This window comes from Molossus molossus, unplaced genomic scaffold (genome assembly GCF_014108415.1).
Source record: "Molossus molossus isolate mMolMol1 unplaced genomic scaffold, mMolMol1.p scaffold_m16_p_12, whole genome shotgun sequence".
In the NCBI taxonomy this organism is placed as follows: Eukaryota; Metazoa; Chordata; class Mammalia; order Chiroptera; family Molossidae; genus Molossus; species Molossus molossus.
In genome coordinates this window covers 13110497-13132287 of record NW_023425347.1, presented here as the reverse complement: position 1 = coordinate 13132287, position 21791 = coordinate 13110497, and the positions used below count along the sequence as shown (strand labels likewise).

The 21791-nt window shown below is 42.7% G+C and overlaps 1 protein-coding gene across 3 annotated transcripts; it reads left to right on the top strand.

Moving 5' to 3' along the window:
• The first annotated feature begins 297 nt into the window (after positions 1–297).
• On the top strand, positions 298–20031 carry PAK1IP1 (PAK1 interacting protein 1). Of its 3 annotated transcripts, XM_036256168.1 has the most exons (11): positions 305–394; positions 3786–3951; positions 8615–8735; positions 8811–8885; positions 9331–9383; positions 9772–9917; positions 10008–10105; positions 15895–15994; positions 17258–17381; positions 17801–18050; positions 19911–20031. In XM_036256168.1, the coding sequence occupies exons 1-10, from the start codon at positions 311–313 to the stop codon at positions 18004–18006; spliced, it is 1173 nt and encodes a 390-aa protein (XP_036112061.1). In that variant the 5' UTR covers positions 305–310; the 3' UTR covers positions 18007–18050; positions 19911–20031. The 3 variants fall into 3 exon arrangements, with proteins under 3 accessions (XP_036112062.1, XP_036112061.1, XP_036112060.1); XM_036256169.1 differs by lacking the exon at positions 19911–20031 and having other exon boundaries at positions 298–394; positions 3789–3951; positions 17801–18186; XM_036256167.1 differs by lacking the exon at positions 19911–20031 and having other exon boundaries at positions 17801–18186.
• The last annotated feature ends 1760 nt before the right edge of the window (positions 20032–21791 follow it).

Here is a 21791-nt window from a genome sequence, read left to right as displayed (position 1 = left end):
GCTTTTGCCGAGATGTCCCGCCCACTTCCCTCAGACGCGCCTGGCTCACAGCTTCCTAGAATATGCCTGTTTACTTCAATTTTTTTCTCTTAGCAATGAGAACCCCTCATGTAGCATCCTTCCTTATTCTTCGCTTGAAAATCTTGCGTGATCTTTGAGCGCTAAACCCATTTTCACGGATGCAGGCGCTTTGGCAGTCCCACGGTCATGACGTCATTTTGAGCGCCGACGGAGGAAGGACCCCTGCGCTTGCATCCGCTTTAGTCTCCGCCCCCTACGCTGAGCCCTGGAGGGGCACGTGTCCTACTACATGGAGCTGGTCGCTGGTAGCTACGAGCAGGTCCTTTTTGGGTTCGCTGTACACCCGGAGCCCAAGGCGAGCGGCGACCGCCAGGTAAGCGCCGACGCACCGAGGGACCGCCGGACGTGTGGGTGGGGGAAGGTCAGGCCTGGTTCCCACACGGCCGAGGTAAACACAAAACCAGAGGTGAACACACCGTCTGATTAATTGATGAATCAAGCTCAGGAGACCTAAGTATAGGTTATCTTTTTAAAACATGAAGTAAGCATTTCATAAAACTAGGTAATGTCTATTATGGCACATATTTTTTTACTACGGTGCACAAAGAAAGCAGGCATTTCTGCGAACTCTCAAATGAGTCGTATATTATGGATTTTAAGGGTCGCTGTCATAAATTGACAGCATTTAGGTGTTCGCACTGAATCTCTGTCCTGGAGTTTTAAAAAATACTAGAACTGGGTCAGGATGACACTAGCTCATTACTGTGGACCCTTACTTGCAGTGAAGGTGCAAAGAAGCCTAAGGTATGTATCCTGCGCTAGAGATCTTCCTGACATAAGGGAGAGGAGACTGGGAGACAAATATATGGAGAAAAATTACAACAAAATATAAGTATTTTACTGGATATATGAATAAAAAATTAAGTAAATTGCCAGTAGTCAAACAGGTAATTAGGGTATACCCAGGACTACAAATAAGATCTTTTAGTCCAGGACTATTTTTTCTTCCTTAGTACTTCTAGGTATCTCTTAAAAACCTTTTTCATTGAGTGTTTCGTATTTTTTATTTTTTTATCCTCACTCAAGGACATTTTTCCATTTTTTGTACAGATAGAGTGGGAGGGAGAGAGAGGGAGAGAGAGAGAGAGAAACATCGATGTGAAAGGGACACATTGAGTGGCTGCCACCGCATGACCAACCAGGGCCGGGGACAAACTGCAACCGAAATACGTGCCCTTAGCGGGAACCGAACCCGGGTCTCTCTGGACCGCAGGCCGATGCTCTAACCGCTGAGCCAAACCGGCCAGGGCCATTGAGTGTTTCTTAATGGAAAAGTTAAGGTGTCAGTCTTGAATTAACCAGAAAATTAGAAGTATGTGACTTAACTAATTGCTTTTGTTGACTGTTTTCTGCGCTGGTTGTTAATCTCCCTTTGGTTGGAAGGTGACACGTTTTGAATATTTAAAGATGATGCTACTGATTGTGTTCTCTTTGTAATAATGTTGCTTACCATGGTCCAGACCTCACAGTTATTTAACCTCACAGCAATCCTCTGAGGCAGGTACAGTTATATCCATGTTACATATGAGGAACCTGACATTGATATAGGTTAAGTGGATTAGCAGGTGAGGTTCAGTGGTTGAGCACTGACTCATGCACCATGAGGTCACTGGTTCGATTCCCAGTCAGGGCACATGCCCAGGTTGTGGGCCAAATCCCGATGTTTCTATCTCTCTCTCTCTCCCTTTCTTTCTCTCTAAAATCAATAAAGGAAAATAAAAAAGATAGGTTAAGTGACCTCAAGGTCATACAGCTAATATTTGGCAGACCTGGGACTCAAATCCCCCAGGCATCTCTGAGCACTCGAAGCTCTTAACCATTGCCCAATGCTGCTTATACACCTAGATAGACAATAGCCCAGATAACCAACATTCCCTCTATAATACAGATATGCAAAGGTTATTCTTTTTGATTTATGGCCACAGTAGCCTCCCCCCCCCCCCCCCCAATGTTGTCTCTCTCTTTACTCAGAGGAGGCTCCTTGAGTTTTGGTTGACGGAAGGACTATCTGTTGCTGTATTTACTTAAGAATTACTTTGCAATAACACACTATAAATGTGTTCAAAGAAATTTGGTGGGATTTTTCTTCCTTGGTTGGTTTGTTTGAGTACAGTTGGCCCTCGTTTATCACGGTTAATCAGTTCCAGACTCTACTGCGATGAATGAATTTCTGCGAAGTAGGATTCTTTATTTATATACAGTTGTCCCTCGTTACTTCGCACTTCGACTTTCGTGGCTTCGCTTTATCGTGGTTTTTTCAAATACTATACTATATTAAAGTCGAAGCGTGAAGTGGCAAGGGATGACTGTAATATTTCTTGATGCATCTCTTTCATTTGGAGAGATGTGTGTGCATCTATTCTTTGCACTCAACCAATCACACTTATCCAGTCTAAACGTTACATGTCAGTAAGTGTAGAGTTCTTGAAACTTCATTGGTTAGTCTCTAGGGCTTATATTGGTACTAATAGAAACATACTATTAATCCTCTTTATTTTCTTTACAGGGCTTGTGATTATAGTTATTTCTGTGTGACATATTAATTTGTTTGTCTCTTCCACAGGAATGGCAGTTTTATTTGGAAAGGGATTTTTGTTTCTCATGTTTATTGCTATGTATCAACTGCCTAAAATGATGCCGGGCACATAGTAGTCACTTAGTTTTTGAGTAAATAAGTTCAAATCAAAATTGAACATCTAAATGAATGAAAAGTATGAGAGTCTCACATATAAGTAAATATAATAAGGAGTTAAGGATTTGTCTGGGAACTTAAAGGCCCTGTAGTCCAGTCCTCATAACTGTTTTGGAATCATGATACTCAGCATCACAGTCCCATCTCCTTGTTTTACCTTCCCTTTTCACTTATTGGGTTCTTTGTTTTTTATCCTCAGAGGATATTTTTCCATTTTTTGTACAGATCGAGTGGGAGGGAGAGAGAGGAAGAGAGAGAGAAACATCGACGTGAAAGGTACACATCGAGTGGCTGCCACCCGCACGACCAACCAGGGCCGGGGACAAACTGCAACCGAAGTACGTGCCCTTAGCGGGAACCGAACCCGGGTCTCTCCGGACCGCAGGCCGACGCTCTAACCGCTGAGCCAAACCGGCCAGGGCTCCTTTTTTTGTTGTTGTTGTTGTTCAGATAGAGTGGGAGAGAGAGAGAAATGTCGATGTGAAAGGGACACATCGAGTGGTTGCCACCCGCACGACCCAACCAGGGCTGGGGACAAACTGCAACCGAGGTACATGACCTTAGCGGGAACCGAAACCCAGGTCTCTCTGGACCGGCAGGCCGATGCTCTAACTGCTGAGCCAAACCGGCCAGGGTGGGTTCTTTGTTTTAATCTACTTTTCATTGCATAGTTTTTTTCTCCATTTGTAAGATCCTTTGGAAGTTTTCATGGATTGTGGAACCACTTATTGGTTTCTCTTTTAAATTTTTTTTTTCTTTATTGATTTTTTTAGAGAGGGAGCGAGAGACAGAAACATCAATGAGAAAAAACATCAATTGGCTGCCTCCTGCATGCCCCCCACTGGGGATCAGGCCCACAAATTGGGCATGTGCCCTGACCAGGAATGGAGCTGGTGACCTCTTGGTGCATGGGTCGATGCTCAGCCACTGAGCCACACCGGCCAGGCCCACTTATCAGTTTCTAGAGATCTCTGATATAATTGTGACATTGATTGTATGTTTTACTCTTCAGCAGAAATGGACTCCTGTGGCTGATTTTACTCACCATGCCCACACGGCCTCCTTGTCAGCGGTGGCTACAAATAGTCGTTTTGTAGTCACTGGAAGCAAAGATGAAACAATTCATATTTATGACATGAAAAAGAAGATAGACCATGGGGCTCTAGTGCATCACAATGGTAAGAAATGATATCCTCCCAGGAGTGGGGAACCTTTTTTCTGCCAAGGACCACTTGGATATTTATAACATCATTCGTGGGCCATACAGAATTATCAACTTAAAAATTAGCCTACTGCCCTGGCCGGTTTGGCTCAGCGATTAGAGCATCGGCTGGCAGACCAGAGAGACCCGGGTTTGGTTCCTGCTAAGGGCATGTACCTCGGTTGCAGTTTGTCCCTGGCCCTGGTTGACGTTGTGTGGGTGGCAACCAGTCAGTGTGTCTCTCACATTGATGTTTCTCTCCCTCTCTTCCTCTCACTCTATGTGAAGATAAATGCAAAAATGTCCTAGGGTGAGGATTTAAAAAAAAATTAGCCTACTATATTTGGTTAGGACAATTTGGTGAGGCGTGTGCTATTAGCTGGTATTGATTTAGTGGGCCTTATGTGGTCCGTGGGCTGGACGTTCCTCATCCCTGCAAAGTAAAAGTGTTGAGGTATTATTACTTTTCAGTTTGACTTCACTTGCACAATTCATTAAGCAGATTCTGTGCTAGGAATTACAGAAATGAAAAAAATGTGGTTCTTTGTCCTTAAGTTGTTCACAATCTGTACTGAGAGACAGAAAGGAAGCATTTAACTATCTGGGGGGAAGGGGAAGGAAATGAATTTTCACTGAAAACTTCCTTAAAATGACAGCTGAATTACCTTAAAAGAGAAACACCAGCTGTTAGCCAGGTAAAGTTTGCAAAGAGGGAGAGGGCATTCCATGCAGAGTAGGCAGTGTGAGGAGCATAAGTAGCAGCATCATACTGATAGCTAATTTTAATGAAGGGGTATTAGGTACCCAGCAGTGTGCCAAAAAGGTACATTGTATTTTCAGTTTGTAGAAGAGAAAACCTTGGTTCAAAGATGTTACATGACTTGCCCAAGGTCACAAAACAGTGGAACTAGAACTTGAACCTAGGTCTAAAGCCCATGTTTTTAATCACTAGTGTGCAGGAGGATTGTAAACAGGTTAGTATTTCGAGAAGGTTAAAAATAAAGGTTGATGCCCTGGCTCATTTGCTAAGTGGTTAGAGCATCGGCCCATGGACTAAAGAGTCACACGTTCAATTCCGGTCAAGGGCATGTACCTCGGTTGTGGTTCAGTCCCTAGCCCTGGTCAGGGTCATGCAAGAGGCAACCAATTGATGTGTCTCTCTCATGTCGATGTTTTTCCCTCCCTCCCTCCCTCCCTCTCTCTTCCTCCCTCCCTCTCTCTTCCTTCCTCCCTCTCCCCCCCCCCCCTCTCTCTCTTACCCTCTTACTCTTTCTGAAGATAAATGGGAAAAAATATCCTCAGGTGAGGATTTTTTTAAAAATGAAGGTTGAAATGGCTGGAGAAGTAGATGGTGCCAGATCCTGGTGGTCCTTGAGAGGAGGAATTTAAGAATTGAATGGGAGCGAGGGAGTGATTCAGGTTTGAGGAAAGTGCTGGCAGTTAGTAATGATGTAAAAGAGACAGTGATTAAGAACAAGCAAAAGGACTGATGAGAGCAGCCCAGTTGAATTTGAAGGTTCTGGATTTAGTGACATCACTTTGCAGTAAGCTACAAGCATTTCTGTAGAGCAAGGGAAGTTATTTGGTGTGTGCAGTAGAAGGGTTAAATTAGAGAGGTATTGAGGATTTTGGTGAAAGAACAGCTTAGGATTTCATCTTAGGGAAAATGGATTATTAAGGGTTTGCAAATCTCTGAAATAAGAAAGCACGTGGAATGTGAGTGATGGAAGGCACGAAAGGGCTGGAAAGATGTGAGGTTTCGTTTAGAGAATAGATTCTTAGAGTTCAAGAGTTCTGATGTGGAGCAGCTCTAGGTGGTAACTGTTCAGGCTGTGGGTGTGAGGGACTAAAATACAGAGAAGGCAAAGGTCACCGGACTTGAATAAGTAAAAAAAATAGTGATTCTCAAGTCATGATTGGGTTTTCCACACAGATGGTGCAGTTGCCCAGGATAGTGGCAAGATCAAGGAATAGAAAGACTGAACAGGTAATTTTTTTCTCAGTATTGAACATTATATTCTATTTTCATTGTGTTTTCCCAGGAGACAAAGAATGAGGGGTTTGCCCTGGCCAGTTTGGCTCAGCGGTTAGAGCGTCGGCCTGCGGTCTGGAGAGACCCGGGTTCGGTTCCCGCTAAGGGCACGTACTTCGGTTGCAGTTTGTCCCCGGCCCTGGTTGGTCGTGCGGGTGGCAGCCACTCGATGTGTCCCTTCACATCGATGTTTCTCTCTCTCTCTCCCTTCCTCTCTCCCTCCCACTCTATCTGTACAAAAAATGGAAAAATATCCTCGGGTGAGGATAAAAAAAAAAAAAAAAAAAGAATGAGGGGTTTAACATGTGTTCAAGAAAAGGGAAAATGGAGAGGAGCAACTCAAATGAGTAGAATTAATTAGATATTTAGTTTAGGGAAACTCAGCCAAGAAAGTTGGTTTCCTGCCATTAAGATGGGTACCCTTTCCTGTCTTGTCTTCATATATTTCAGAAGTCCCACCTCAAGCATTGCTGTCTGGCAATAAATTTGGAGTGATCAGTGTCTGTCTTATATTATGTGGTCCTTAGCTACTTTGACAAGTGTCTTGCTTTTCAACAGAAGCTAGGCTTTGATTCATTTCAACATACATTTTTTTTCCTTTCTGTCTTCTAATCCCAGTTTATATAAGGAAGGCTTCTCTCAAAGACTTAGAAGAGGTAATTTATTTATTTAATTATTATTATTTTCTTTATTGATTTTAGAGAGAGGAAGGGAGAGGGAGAGAGAGATTGAAACACCGATGAGAGAGAACATCAATTGGCCGCCTCCTGCAGGCCACTCACTGGGATCAGGCCCACAACCTGGGCATGTGCCCTGACCAGGAATCGAACCGGCGACCTCTTAGTGCATGGGTTGATGCTTAACCACTGAGCCGTACCAGCCGGGTTGGAAGAGGTAATTTAAATAAACTGGTTTGCCCAGCCAGTGTGGCTTAGTGGATTGAGCGTCGTCCCATGGACTGAGAGGTCCTGGTTCAATTCCCAATCAGGGCGCATACCTGGTTTCGGGCTCCATCCCAGTAGGAGGCATGCAGGAGGCAGCCAATCAATGTTTCTCTTTCACATTGATGTTTCTATTTCTCTCTTTCTCTATAAAAACTCAGTAGAAAAATATGTTTGTACACAAAACTGATCTGTCCAAACCCATTGGTACTGGTGTTCAACAATAAGAGAAGGATTTACTTAGGAGTTTGAAGGGGGTGGGGGTGAACGAAATAGGGCCCTTGGTTTCCTTTATTCCGTGTATAAGTCCTCGTTGTCTGTACGTTGGTAATAGATAAGCTCTTTTCCAGGGAGCAGATGGGGGCACGGGCAAGAGTAGATGTGGGAAAGCAGAATATCCAGAGTAAGAAATAAGGTATTAGGCCCTGGCCGGTTTGGCTCAGCGGTTAGAGCGTCGGCCTGCGGTCCGGAGAGACCTGGGTTCGGTTCCCGCTAAGGGCGCGTACTTCGGTTTTCACATCGATGTTTCTCTCTCTCTGTCTCTTCCTCTCTCTCCCTCCCACTCTATCTGTACAAAAAATGGAAAAATGTCCTTGGGTGAGGATTAAAAAGGAAAAAAAAAAAGTATTAGGAAAGAAGGAAAACATGGGCAAAGAGAGCAAAAGCCTCCCACTTTGAGAAGAAGGTGGTATGTAAGCCCGCATAGTAAGTGGGGCCGGGGAGAGGTACACAATTATTCATCAAAGACCTTTGGCTCTTTCATTCTAAAGGGCAATGTAAAGGACTGACCAGTAGGTGTGCAGATGAACAGTAGTGTCCCAGGGGTTTATATTCTTACTCCATAGAAAACAAAATAGTAAATGTTTAGGCTCTGTGGCCACCTGGCCTCTGTTATGATTGTTCATCTCTGCGGCTATAGTGTGAAAGCAGCCATGTCTTATAACTGAATGAGTAAAGCTATGTTCCAGTAACACTGCATTGACAAAAGCTCTTCCGGCCAGACTTGGCCTGCTCGCTCCTGAGCTATAGGGCTGACACAGCTTCAAAGGATAGGGAATTTTACTTGAGGGTAAATGTATAAAGGCATGGACTGCTTTTAGAGCTAGAGGTGTGCTGGGTTCTTCCATCAACTCACCTCCTTCAGCCTTTTAATATTTGAACTATGGGAGGGATAGAGGGCATAGTAGAAGAGAAACATTTTATTTCTTATCACAGGGATGAGAACTGTGTAGAAGTCAAATCAGAAACAGCTCTGGCATGGTTGTGGGATTGTGAGTGAATGGTAGCTGACTGTAGAAGTTAAGAAAGTAGAAGTCATGTGGTTGTACATCTCAGCTTGTTTCCCCAGGTTGGCTGCTAGCTGGTCATTTTTGTTTGACTTCTCAAACACTCTTATAGCTAGCTCCTAAATTTATGATTATGGGAATGTACAGCAAGAAAGTGAACTGGTCAGTTCAAGTTGATATCTACAACTAGAGAAAATATTTGCATAGGCTTGAAACTATTATATTAAAAATTAATTTTTTCACTTAAGATGTTACGGTTTAATTCAGTAATACTTACATGGATGTTTTATTTACCACAGCATAGTCTTCAAACCAGAAATGGAATTTGCATTCAAAATAATAGTTTTGAATATTAATTTTGCCTATTTTGTTTTTCCATAGGCTCAATAACTTGCCTGAAATTCCATGGCAACAGGCACTTAATCAGTGGGGCGGAAGACGGACTCATTTGTGTCTGGGATGCAAAGAAATGGGAGTGCCTGAAGTCGATTAAGGCACACAAGTGAGTCCTGCCCTTTCTCATAGGCAGTCTCCAGGTGCCAGTCGAGTTTGGGGTTAACTGTTGGTTTCCTTTTAGAGGACATGTGACGTTTCTTTCTATTCACCCATCTGGCAAGTTGGCCCTGTCTGTGGGTACAGATAAGACATTAAGGTAAGTTATTCATGCCCAAGAGCATCTTTACTTAGTTGTGGTCTTTGTTCTCCAAGTACAACAAGAATCCCAAAAATATTGTGATACAAGGAAAGGTTGAAAGCTAGTGAACCTGTTCGTAATGGTAGGGAAAAAGGACAGGCTCTGTATTACCTTTCAGTCATTGTAAGCTGTGAAGTGAAGGGGAGCACGGTCCTAAAAAGAAATGTTTTAAGAGGTGAAAACTTTTGAAAATACATTAAATATATTAAAGGGATATGGGGATACCCCTCTAACAAGTTGATCTTGATAATAAATATTTCAGATATTGCTGTAGGAAAAATGGCAGTTCTTCTGAATGGCCACATATTTAGTAAATTGTCATTTGAGTAAGTCTTCATTATGCTTACCTTTATATCTAGTAAAAGTTAGTGATCATGCCGTAAGTAAGCTTCTTGTTTTACAGAACGTGGAATCTTGTGGAAGGAAGATCGGCATTCATAAAAAATATAAAACAGAGTGAGTATTTTTGTTTGGAATGTATTTTATGATAACTTGAAATATGAATATGCACACGTGCGTATGCACACGCACTTATGGGTATGCATGTACATGTTTATTCTCCTGCTTGAGGGTGCTTACCTCTGAGAGCAAATGCTTTGGGTTACTTTCCTCATTTTAGGTAGGGATTCCTGTGGTTCTGCCACCTGCCAGCTCTCTAACCTTTAATGATTCTTTTAACCCAGTTTATTGTCTAAAATTGAACCCACAAAATAACATAAGTTTGAGTATTCAGTAGGATAATGGATGTGAAAATGTGCAGCATAAATATTTGTTTTTTTATTATTACCCTGATCATTTTATTTTTTATTTATGAAATGAAAAGATTTTGCTTTTTAACTTATAGATGCTCACATAGTGGAGTGGTCCCCAAGAGGAGAGAAATACATCGTTGTCATACTGAATAAAATAGATGTCTATCATCTTGACACAGCATCTGTTAGTGGCACCATCACAAATGAAAAGAGAGTATCTTCTGTTACGTTTCTTTCAGTAAGTGATCAGAAATAAGTGGTAGAAGTTGAATATATGTGATGGTCGGAATTGTTTGACATTCTGGGTATTATTCCTTTTCTCTCTTAGGAGTCTGTTCTTGCAGTGGCTGGAGATGAAGAAGTTGTAAGGTTTTTTGACACTGATTCATTAATGTGCCTCTGTGAATTTAAAGCTCATGAAAACAGGTATTTTTTTCCCAATTTATTGTGTATATGTGTACAGTCTCAATAAATGTTATAATACTTTCATAAAGCAGGGTGTATGTTTTTTATGAACAATTGTAGAGATAGGCGTATCTGCATGTATATGATATCTGGAATCTGAGGATGGTGGAAATGTCTTCTTGACCGTAGTAAATGGAAAAGTAGTGAGGTTGTCATCAGGACTAGTCACTTGGACAAGATACTTTTCCAATAATTTCATTAGTCTTGGGGCCTGAAATCAACCATATTTCATATTTAAATGGGGGAAAAAATGTAAACAATCTTGAACTTTACACCTGATCACTCTTTCCTTTTTACTTTATCCCCCTTGTCCACATCTTCCCCCTTGATACCCCAATTGTTTTTCCTGCAGAAAAAATACGGGGCATTACAGACTTCTGTTTTGTGCCAGGCTCTGCTATCTCTTACTGCTCACTGTATTTCTGGGGGCAGACACTGAGTCCCAGAGTAAATAGTAAGTGACTTTGTCAAGATTTACCCCACTGTTAGCTGATGGAGGTGGGATCCAAACCCAGTTCTGTCTGACTCTTCCCCTGCTTTCTGTATAATTTTGAAAAAGGTGATAATGTAAAGAGTTATACTCAAATGTATTTCATTTGCATGTTCTACATCTTTTTTTTTTAACTCATCTTTATTGTTGAATGTATTGTGGATTGTCCCCCCTTTTATTCCCCATTGACCCTCCTCTCCAATCCCGCCCCGCTCCTGCCTTCTCTACTCTATACATATATGCATAACCAAATTGTTGGTATCTATCGGTTATATATATATGTATAGAAGTTCTTTGGTTTATCTCATCCCACCCTCCATCCCCCCTTCCCTTTGAGCAGTGGTTCTCAACCTTCCTAATGCCGCAACCCTTTAATACTGTTCCTCATGTTGTAGTGACCCCCAACCATAAAATTCTTTTTGTTGCTACTTCATAACTGTAATTTTGCCACTGTTATGTCTTAGGCGACCCCTGTGAAAGGGTTGTTTGACCCCCAAAGGGGTCGTTGACCCACAGGTTGAGAACCGCTGCCTTTGAGGTTCATCAGTCTAACAACCAATTTGTACTTCTTAATTCCTTCATCTTTTTCACCCATCCCTCCAGGCCCCGCCCATCTGGCAAGCAACAAACAGTTCTCTGTATCTATGAATCTGTTTCTGTTCTCCTTGCTCATTTTGTTTATAGCTTCAATTGTTGATAGATATATATTGCCTTTTTTTTTTTTTTTATCCTCACCTGAGGACATTTTTCCATTTTTTGGTCAGATAGAGTGGGAGGGAGAGAGAGAGAGAGAAACATCAACGTGAAAGGGACACATTGAGTAGCTGCCACCTGCACGACCCAACCAGGGCCAGGGACAAACTGCAACCGAGGTACATGCCCTTAGCGGGAACTGAACCCGGGTCTCCCCAGACCACAGGCCAACGCTCTAACCACTGACCCAAACCGGCCAGGACTATATTGCCATTTTATTGTTCATATTTTTGTTCTTCTTCTTCAAGAAGACCCTTCAACATTTCATATAATACCAGTTTGGTGGTGATGAACTCACCTTCTCTGGCCACTCCCTTCTGGCCTGCAAAGTTTCTTTTGAGAAATCAGCTGACAGTCTTATGGGAACTCCCTTGTAGGTAACTGCTTTTCTCTTGCTGCTTTTAAGATTCTCTCTTTGTCTTTAACCTTTTGCATTTTGATGATGATTTGTCTTGGTGTGGGCCTCTTGGGGTTCATCTTGTTTGGGACTCTCTGTGCTTTCTGGACTTGTATGTCTGTTTCTTTCACCAAGTTAGAGAAGTTTTCTGCCATTATTGTTTCAAATAGGTTTTTGATTTCTTGTTCCCTCCCTTCTTCTGGCACCCCAAGATGCAAATGTTGGCATGCTTGAAGTTGTTCCAGAGTCTCCTTACACTATCCTCATTTTTTTGGATTCTTTTTTCTTTTTGCTATTCTGATTGGGTGTTTTTTGCTTCCTTATATTCCAAATTGATGGTTTGCTTCTTGGCTTTACCTACTCTACTATTGATTCCCTGTAAATTATTCTTTATTTTAGTCAGTGCATCCTTCATTTCTGACAGGTCCTTTTTTATGTTGTTGATGTTCTAAGTTCCTTGAAAGTCTCACTAAGGTCCTTCAATGTCTCACCAAGTTCCTTGAACAACCATATAACTAGTGTTTTTATTTATTTATTTATTAATCCTCACCCAAGGACGTTTTTTCCATTTTTGTTCAGCTAGAGTGGGAGGGAGGGAGAGAAAGAGAGAGAAACATAGATGTGAAAGGGACACATCGAGTGGTTGCCACCCGCAGGGCCCAACCAGGGCCGGGGACAAACTGCAAACGTGGTACGCGCCTTTAGCAGGAACCGAACCCGGGTGTCTCTGGACCGCAGGCCGACACTCTAACCGCTAAGCCAAACCAGCCAGGGCATAACTAGTGTTTTGAATTCTGCATCTAATAGATTGCTTATCTCCATTTTGTTCTTTTCCTGGAGTTTTGTTTTTCTTTTAATTTGGGACATGTTTCTTTGTCTCCTCATTTTGGCTGCTTCCCTGTGATTGTTTCTATGTATTAGGTAGAGTTGCTGTATCTCTTAGGCTTCGTAGGGAGGCCTATTGCAGTAGGTATCCTGTAGGATCCAGTGGTACAGCCTCCCTGATCACCCCAGCTGGGCCCTGCTATGGACTGTACACTCTTCTGTTGTAATTGAATCTTGATTGCTGTTAGCACATCAGTGGGAGTAATTTACTCAGGCTGACCATCTGCAAGGACTGGCTGTGCCCACTGACCACTGGCCTCTGACAGCCTTGGAGGATCAGTGGTGTAGGGTCCCACCTCACAGAGCAAGACTTACTTCAGCAGGGCGCTGGTACCCACTGAGTCCACTCCTTGAGTGTGTCACTTGTGGAGGTGGTTGGGTGGTGGTGCTTCAGTGTGGTCTGAAGGTGTTCACTGGGTGTGCTGGCCCTGGAGCGAGGTCAGCCTCACCTGTGTTCTACCCAGGGCCACCTGGATAAGCTGCAGAGTGATCTGCCAATGGCTGCTGCTTGTGCTGGGCTTGGAGGTGACCAGGAAAAGCCAGGTTGTGAACCAAGGCTGGCTGCTTCTAGTGCCAGGCCTGGGGCCACTTAACGAGAGGTGTGGGGCTCACTGAGAATAGGTGCTGCTTGTTTGAGAGATTTCGAAAGTTGGGGGGGGCAGGACTTCAGGGAATCACCAGGGCAGGGCAAACAGTGTGAGCCAGGTTGCTGGAGTCCCAGATATGGCAGCCGTCTGCCACCCTGGCGAAGGGCTCACCAGGAGAACAAAGGCTCCGCCAGCACGTTTGTTGAGAGAAAGCTGCCTCGTAGCCCTCGTCCGGAGGCCAGACAGCTCAGTTCTTCCCTGTATGTCTCTGGCGCCCCTCAAGCTGTCTCCCCTCCGAGCTTAGAGGGAGTAAGTCCGACTAAGTCTGTGCACCGGCCCTTTAAGAGGAGCTGCCTGGGGCTCCAGCAGCCGCAGCCTCCCTCAGCCTCAGTTCCCCCTGGTTTTATAGCCAGAAGTGATGAGGACTTCTCTTGCTGGCACTGGAACCTTGAGCTGGGCGCCTGATGTGGGATGGGGACCCCTCACTCTTCAAGGAGGATCTTCCCAACTGAGGCGTCCTCCTGATTTTTATCCGCCACATATAGCTGTGGGACCAGCCCGTCTGCGCCTCTGCCCCTCCTACCAGTCTCGGTGTGGCTGCTGCTTTAATTCTGAAGTTGTAGAACTTCCATTCAGCTTGATTTCAGGCGGTTCTGAGGGATGGTTGTGCTGTAGTTTAGTTGTAATTTTGATGTGGTTGTGGGAGGACGCGATCTTGACCGGAAGTCCATGTTCTACATCTTAAGTAAGAGTTCTTATTTTCTAAGTAATAGTTAAGTTTTGAGAAATCTCTTTGTAAATACTCACAATACTGCTATCACAAGACAGGCCTAGTTAACATGATCAGGGAAGGGGAGTGGGGCCTTAGAGATAAAAAAGGAAACTGTTTTTAAGAAGGAGAGAACTGCTGGCTCACTCACTGGCTCTGAGGGAGGAAAGGTCTGGGTGTATTTTAGGAACAGATAGACAACCTGTGTTACTAGATCAGAGTGTACCAAGTTGGGAAGAGTTTGGATTTTATATTAAATGCCTTTGTATATTTTATTATGTTTATTTCTTATGGAAAAATTTAAAGGCAGATAAGCCAGTTTAAAAAACTGCCCCTATAGACCCACCACCCAGCTTCAGCAGTTGTCAATTTATGGTCAGTCTTGCTTCCTAAATAGCCCCAATAACTTCCTCCTTTCCCGTGTTATTTTAATGTAGATCCTAGCTTTGTAGAATTTTAAGCCTAGGAGTAATATGATTTGATTTCCATTTTAAAAAATTGGCCCTGGCCAGTTTTGCTCAGCGGTTAGAGCGTCGGCCTGCAGTCCTGAGAGTCCCGGGTTCGGTTCCCGCTAAGGGCACGTACCTCGGTTGCAGTTTGTCCCCAGCCCTGGTCGGTTGTGCGGGTGGCAGCCACTCGATGTGTCCCTTTCACATCGATGTTTCTCTCTCTCTCTCTGTTCCTCTCTCTCCCTCCCACTCTACCTGAACAAAAAATGGAAAAATGTCCTCGGGTGAGGATAAAAATAAAAAAAATAAAAATAAAAAAATTGTTAGGGGGCAAGGAAGCAGAGGTGCCAGTTAAGCCACTTCATAATTCAGAAGGAAATGGTAGTAGCTTAGACTAGAGGTGGTGGCATTGGAATGAGAGGAATGGGTGTATAGGACAAGTCTTTTTTTTTTTTAATCCTCACCCGAGGACGGGTTTTTTTTTTTGCATTTATCTTTAGCTAAAGCAGGAGGGAGAGAAGGAGGAAGAGAGAAACATCGATGTCTCCGAGAGAGACACATCGAGTGGCTGTCACCCACACGACCCCAACTGGGGCCAGGGACAAACTGCAACCAAGGTACGTGCCCTTAGCGGGAACCGAACCCAGGACTCTCCAGTCCGCGGGCCTACGCTCTAACCACTGAGCCAAAACCGGCCAGGGCTAGGACAAGTCTTGATACATCCCTTTGTCTTTTCTCTCCATACTAAACATGTAGTTTCTGGAGGGGAGAGGCTTTAAGTATTTTATCTTCTTTGTGATAACCTGATTATAGTTATCATCATCATCATATTTTCAACTTTTTTTTATTTATTTTTTATTTTTTTATTTTTTTTTTATCCTCACCCAAGGACATTTTTCGATATTTTGTTCAGATAGAGTGGGAGGGAGGGAGGGAGAGAGAGAGAGAGAAACATCAACGTGAAAGGGACACATCGAGTGGTCGCCACCCACACGACCCAACCAGGGCCGGGGACAAACTGAAACCGAGGCATGTGCCCTTAGCAGGAACCGAACCCGGGTCTTTCCAGACCGCAGGCCAACCCTCTAACCGCTGAGCCAAACCGGCCCGGGCTCAGCTTTTTTTTTTAAATTGATTTTTAGAGAGGAAGGAGGAGCGAAAAGAGAGAACATCGATCAGTTGCCTCTCGCAAATGATGCTCGAACTAACAGCTACACCACCATGGCTTTTCAGCTTTATTTTAAAGATATGGTTAACAGTCAGTTTTATCTTAGAATTTAGATCCTGAAAAATGACTCACTGACTCATGGGAATGAAGCATAGTTCTTGAAAAATTAAGAGCCTGTGTGCAGAGAAGCTTATAACAGTATTGCACTATTTGAAGAAAGAATCATTTATGGTATTAATGTTTCTATTCTAGGGTAAAAGACATGTTCAGTTTTGAAATTCCAGAGCATCACATTATTGTTACAGCATCGAATGATGGTTTCATCAAAATGTGGAAGCTTAAACAGGATAAGGTCAGTGTCTTGGCACACTAAAAATATACTTTAATGCAAGTCTTACTAATATTGCCTTGAGTTAAGTGAGATGGAATTTTTTCTTCAGGGTCATAGACGAGATCTTCAAGTAAGGTTTTTCTTTTTTAATGCTAACCCAAGGATTTTTTCCCCCCATTTTTCTTCAGATAGACTGGGGGGGGGGGCGCGGGAACATTGATGTGAGAGAGACACATCTATTGGCTGCTTCCTGCCCGACCCTGACCAGGGGCTGGGGACCAAACCACCACTGAGGTACGTGTCCTTGGCTGGAATCAAACTGAAGACTCTTGGATCCACAGCCCGGCGCTGTGACCAATGAGCAAAGCTGCCAGGGCTCAAGTAAGGTTTTGAAATCTCTTCCAGGCATGATTGACATTCATGATTTCACAGCTAGGGTTCCACAGAGCTGCCTCAGGGTTTGGCACTGGTGGGTCGGAGCTGGCAGGATCCCAGAACTCCTGCTTTTTCAGTCAGGTGCCACTTTCTTCTTTTTTGTATGTTGATGTTCTCTGTAAAATTTTGTTAGATAAAATACTGCCATTACTGAAAAAACATTGGGAATTGCTAATTATCATTAATAGGTACCAATAATAGTTTTAACCAAATAATTGGAAAATTAAATTCCCTTTGATGGTGTCCCTCTCATAGACAGTCTTGGTTTATTTACTCTGAATATGGTTTGTGAAGTGCCTACTTTTGCAAGGTTCTTTGTTAAAACCTAGAAATGAACAAGACATGGTCCCATTCCTTGGTGAATTTACAGTTTCTGAGTAGTCAGAAATTACCTCTATGAAGGACTTAGTCAAACCAATCCTGAATCAAGATAATAGATTTCTTCTAAATAGCATGTTTTATTCTCAAGAAAATGTGATGGTTTAAATTAAGGAGCTAATTATAGAAAAATAATAATAATGATTTAAAATGCCCCTGTGTTGTCCTGGCCGGTTTGTTTCAGCAGTTAGAGCGTCGGCCCGCAAACCAGAGAGTCCCGGTTCAGTTCCCACTAAGGACACGTACCTCGGTTGCAGTTTGTCCCCAGCCCCGGTCGGGTTCATGTGGGTGGCAGCCTGTGGATGTGTCTCTCTCATGTTGATGTTTCTCTCTCTCTCTCTTCCCCCCTATCTCCTTCCCACTCTATCTGAAGATAAATTCCAAAGAAAATGTCCTCGGATGAGGAGAAAATTAAATAAATAAATAAATAAAATCCCCTGCATTGTTATGCATTTTTCTTGCTTGTTTTAGGATGTTCCCCCATCTCTACTTTGTGAAGTAAACACTAACGCCAGGCTGACGTGTCTTGGAGTGTGGCTAGACAGCGTGACAGACACGAAAGAAAGCCTTCCTCCCACTGCAGAGCTTTCTCCTGGTAAGTGAAATTGTTCATTTAAAAAATGGAATAATCTGCTCTGGCTGGTTTGGCTCAGCGGTTTCAGCGTCGCCCCGTGGACCAGAGAGTCCCAGTTTCAGTTCCTGCTAAGGGCACGTACCTCGGTTGTAGTTCGTCCCCAGCCCCGGTTGGGGTCATGTGGGTGGCAACCAGTCAATGTGTCTCTTATGTTGATGTTTCTCTCTTCCTCACTGTCTCCCTTCCGTTCTATCTGAAGATAAGTGCAAAAATGTCCTCAGGTGAGGATTTAAATAATAATAATAATAAAATAAAAAACTAATCTGTTACCTTTGAATTATTGAAGTGAAGGAGATCCAGATAACTTCATTTTATTGTCAGCCTGTGATTTTTCCCAAAGGGGATAAATAATCTCAAATGCCCTGTCTCTTGTGTTTTAGTAAGTAAGCAGGAACAGCCCAAAAGCAACAAAAAGGAATCGAGCAATGGAGTGCAAGAAGCAGGAAGGCAGTCAAAACCCAACATGAAGAAATGTGGTTTAGCTGGTGTCAGTAAGAAGCGAACGAAAGGAAGTGGCCTGGTGTCACCCAAGAAGAGGAAGATAGGAGAAGTGTTGGAAAGGAAGAAGAGGAAAAAGAAAATTTGAACAATTTAGTGAATCCCAAATTTCTCTTAAGAGAAAAACTTAAGGTGGATTCATTCTTTTCATATGTACCTAATGTTTTCCCCCAAGTAAAAGCTAGAAATTTCCTCTTTTGGAGAAAATGTACAGCTTTTTTTAAAAAAATCATTTTCAGGTTTTTTTAAACAGTGGTAAAACCTTTTAGTTGGCAATATATATAATGATATATATTATGTTAACGTGTAATATAATTTTTACTGTATGCAAAGCAAATAAAGATTTTTCTCAAAATGTTTAAAATAATACAGAATCTGATAAGAGAGTTGTTTTTTGGAATGTTTGCCTAAATGGGGGAAGAGTGAAAAAACTGCTTTACTCGCGCTTCTTTAAATGGGTCTAGTAATTTTAATGTAGATTTTCTTTATTTTGTTATAAAATAGTTTTGTACAAAAAGTATAAAAAGATTTTCATCTTAGGATGTTAGGACAAACTTAAAATTATGGCCATATAAAATAAAATACGAGCCCTGGCCGGTCTGGCTCAGCGGTTAGAGTGTTGGCCTGTGGTCTGCAGAGACCCGGGTTTGGTTCCCGCTAAGGGCACGTACCTTGCTTGCAGTTTGTCCCCTGCCCAGGTTGGGTCGTGTGGGTGGCAACTACTCGATGTGTCCCTTTAACGTCAATGTTTCTCTCTCTCTCTCTCTCTCTCTCTCCCTCCTACTCTATCTGAACAAAATACCAAAAAAAAAAAATTTCCTCGGGTTAGGATTTTTAAAAAAAGAATGTATGAAGCATATGCTTGAGTTTAGGGCTACATATATAAGATTATTGGAGAGATTGTCAAATTTTGTTAAACTTTTGTTTCCAAACAGTGGATGGCATGATTTAAGGGCAGGAAGATGACATATCCAATTTTTTTTGGTCCATTTCAGGCCATCAAAAAAATTCACATAGCTAATCTAACAGGTAGTTTTAAATTCAGCCTATTGACTGTATCATAATTTTTTCATTTCCTCATAGATTACTGGATATTTTGAAAACACACATTAATAGGGGATTTCTAGGTTTTAAATAGCTGGGCAGATGTCAAATACCGGAGGCCACTGGGACCCTGGAAATGCCATTCCATAGGAGGGAGTCATCTAGGAAATGAATCAAATTGTGTCTTACATCTCAGTCTACCTCTTGGTTAACTTATTTCAGGCCTATAAACAAAACTGAATATAGGTTAGGTTTTTTTTTGTTTTTAAGACTAAGAGCAGTTTTAGGGTTAGAAAATTGAGAGGAAGGCACAGAGATTTCCCAATACCCCTACCTCCACACATGCATAGCCCCCACCATTGTCTGTATCACTCATCACTCATAAGAAGGGTACATTTTTACCAAGGATGAACCTACATTGACAAATCATAGTCAGGTTTAACTTGGGAATCACTCTTGGTGTATGTTCTGTGGGTTTGGACAAATATATAATGACATCTATTAAAATTTACAGAGTATTTCACTGCCCTGAAACAACTCTGTTCTGCCTACTCATCTCTCCTACCTCTGACATTCATTGATGTTTTTATGTCTCCATGGTTTTGTATTTTCCATAATATTATAGTTAGAATCATACAGTATTGTAACCTTTTCAGATTGGCTTCTTCCATTTATTGATATGCATGTAAGTTTCCTTCATATCTTTTCATTGCTTGATAGCTCATTTCTTTTTAATGCTTAATAATATTCCACTCTCTTATCAATACCACAGTTGACCATTAACCTACTGGAGGACATCTTGATTGTTTCCAAGTTTTGGCAATTATGAATAAAGTTGCTATAGACACTCACGTGCAGGTTTTGGGGTGAACATGAGTTTTCAACTATGGGTAAATAAGGAACGTGATTGCCAGACTATATGGTAAGAATACGTTTAATTTTTGTTAGAAACTGCCAAACTGTCTTCCAAAGTGGCTGTACCATCTTATTCCCACCAGCAACGTGAGTGCCTGCTGTTCCACATCCTCACCAGGATTAGATGTCTGTTCTGGACTTTGGCCAGTCTAGTAGGTGTGTAGTAATGGTATTGCATTCTTTTAATTTGTATTTCCTTGATGACACATGATGTGGAACATCTTTTCATATGCTTGCTTGCCATCTGTGTATCTTTGGTAAGGCACCTAGAGGTCTTTTGTATATTTAGGATAACAATCCTTTATCATACATGCCTCGCAAATATTTTTTAGAAATTATTTTTTTTAATCCTCACCCAAGGATATTTCCAGTTATCTTCAGATAGAGTGGGAGGGAGAGAGGGAGGAAGAAACACTGATGTGAGAGAGACGCATCGACTGGTTGCCTCCCACAAGACCCCAGGTTCAGGACGAACTGCAACCAAGGTCCACCAAGGTCCACGCCCTTGGCCAGAATTGAACCCGTGACTCTTTGGTCTGTGGGCTGATGCTCTAACCACTGAGCAAAACCAGCCAGGGCTGCCTTGCAAATATATATATATATTTATTTTATCCTCACCCGAGGACATTTTTCCATTTTTTGTTCAGGTAGAGTGGGAGGGAGAGAGAGGAACAGAGAGAGAGAGAGAGAGAAACATCGATGTGAAAGGAACACATCGAGTGGCTGCCATCCGCACAACTGACTAGGGCCGGGGACAAACTGCAACCGAGGTACGCGCCCCTAGTGGGAACCGAACCCGGGTCTCTCAGGACCGTTGGCCGATGCTCTAACCGCTGAGCCAAACCAGCCAGGGCTACCTTGCAAATATTTTTATCCCCATCTGTGGCTTGTCTTGCAGAGCAGAAGTTTTTTTTTTTTTTTTTTTTTTTTTTTTTTTTTATCCTCACTCGAGGACATTTTTCCATTTTTTTTTTTTTTTGTACAGATAGAGTGGGAGGGAGAGAGAGGAAGGGAGAGAGAGAGAAACATCGACGTGAAGGGACACATCGAGTGGCTGCCACCCGCACGACCAACCAGGGCCGGGGACAAACTGCAACCGAGGTACATGCCCTTAGCGGGAACCGAACCCGGGTCTCTCCGGACCGCAGGCGGACGCTCTAACCGCTGAGCCAAACCGGCCAGGGCGGAGCAGAAGTTTTAACTTGAATGAACTCCAGCTTATTTCTTTCATGGATCATATCTTTGGTGTATCTTAAAGCTCCACCATACCCAGGTCATCTAGGTTTTCTCCTATGTTGCCTTCTAGGATTTTTATAGTTTTGCATTTTACATTGAGACCTAAAATCCATTTTGAGTTAATTTTTTTTTTTTTTATCCTCACCCGAGGATATTTTCCATTTTTTTTTTTTTGTACAGATAGAGTGGGAGGGAGAGAGAGAGGAAGGGAGAGAGAGAGAGAAACATCGATGTGAAGGGACACATCGAGTGGCTGCCACCTGCACGACCAACCAGGGCCGGGGACAAACTGCAACCGAAGTATGTGCCCTTAGCGGGAACCGAACCCGGGTCTCTCCGGACCGCAGGCCGACGCTCTAACCGCTGAGCCAAACCGGCCAGGGCTTGAGTTAATTTTTTTGAAAGGTTTAAGGTTTGTGAACATTTTTTTGCCCCATTTGTCGCAAAGAGATTCTTTGCTTCGCTGTGTTACCTTTGTCAAAGGTCAGTTGACAATATTTGTGGTGGTCTGTTTATGCTCCATTGATCTATTTGTCTATTCTTTTGCCAATACTACACTATCCTAATTACTGTAGCTTGATAGTAAGTAAGTCTTGACACCAGGTGGCATCAGTTCTCCAACTTTGTTCTTCAATATTATGTTTGTTAGTCTGGGTCTTTTGCCTTTTTATATAAACT

What these genes read in the sequence shown, in the direction of transcription:
- PAK1IP1 (XM_036256168.1), top strand. Translation starts at nt 311, where the DNA reads ATGGAGCTGGTCGCTGGTAGCTACGAGCAGGTCCTTTTTGGGTTCGCT. An exon ending in GGAAGCTTAAACAGGATAAG is followed by an intron (nt 15,995 to 17,257) that starts GTCAGTGTCTTG and finishes TGCTTGTTTTAG; the next exon opens with GATGTTCCCCCATCTCTACT. An exon ending in CACTGCAGAGCTTTCTCCTG is followed by an intron (nt 17,382 to 17,800) that starts GTAAGTGAAATT and finishes CTTGTGTTTTAG; the next exon opens with TAAGTAAGCAGGAACAGCCC.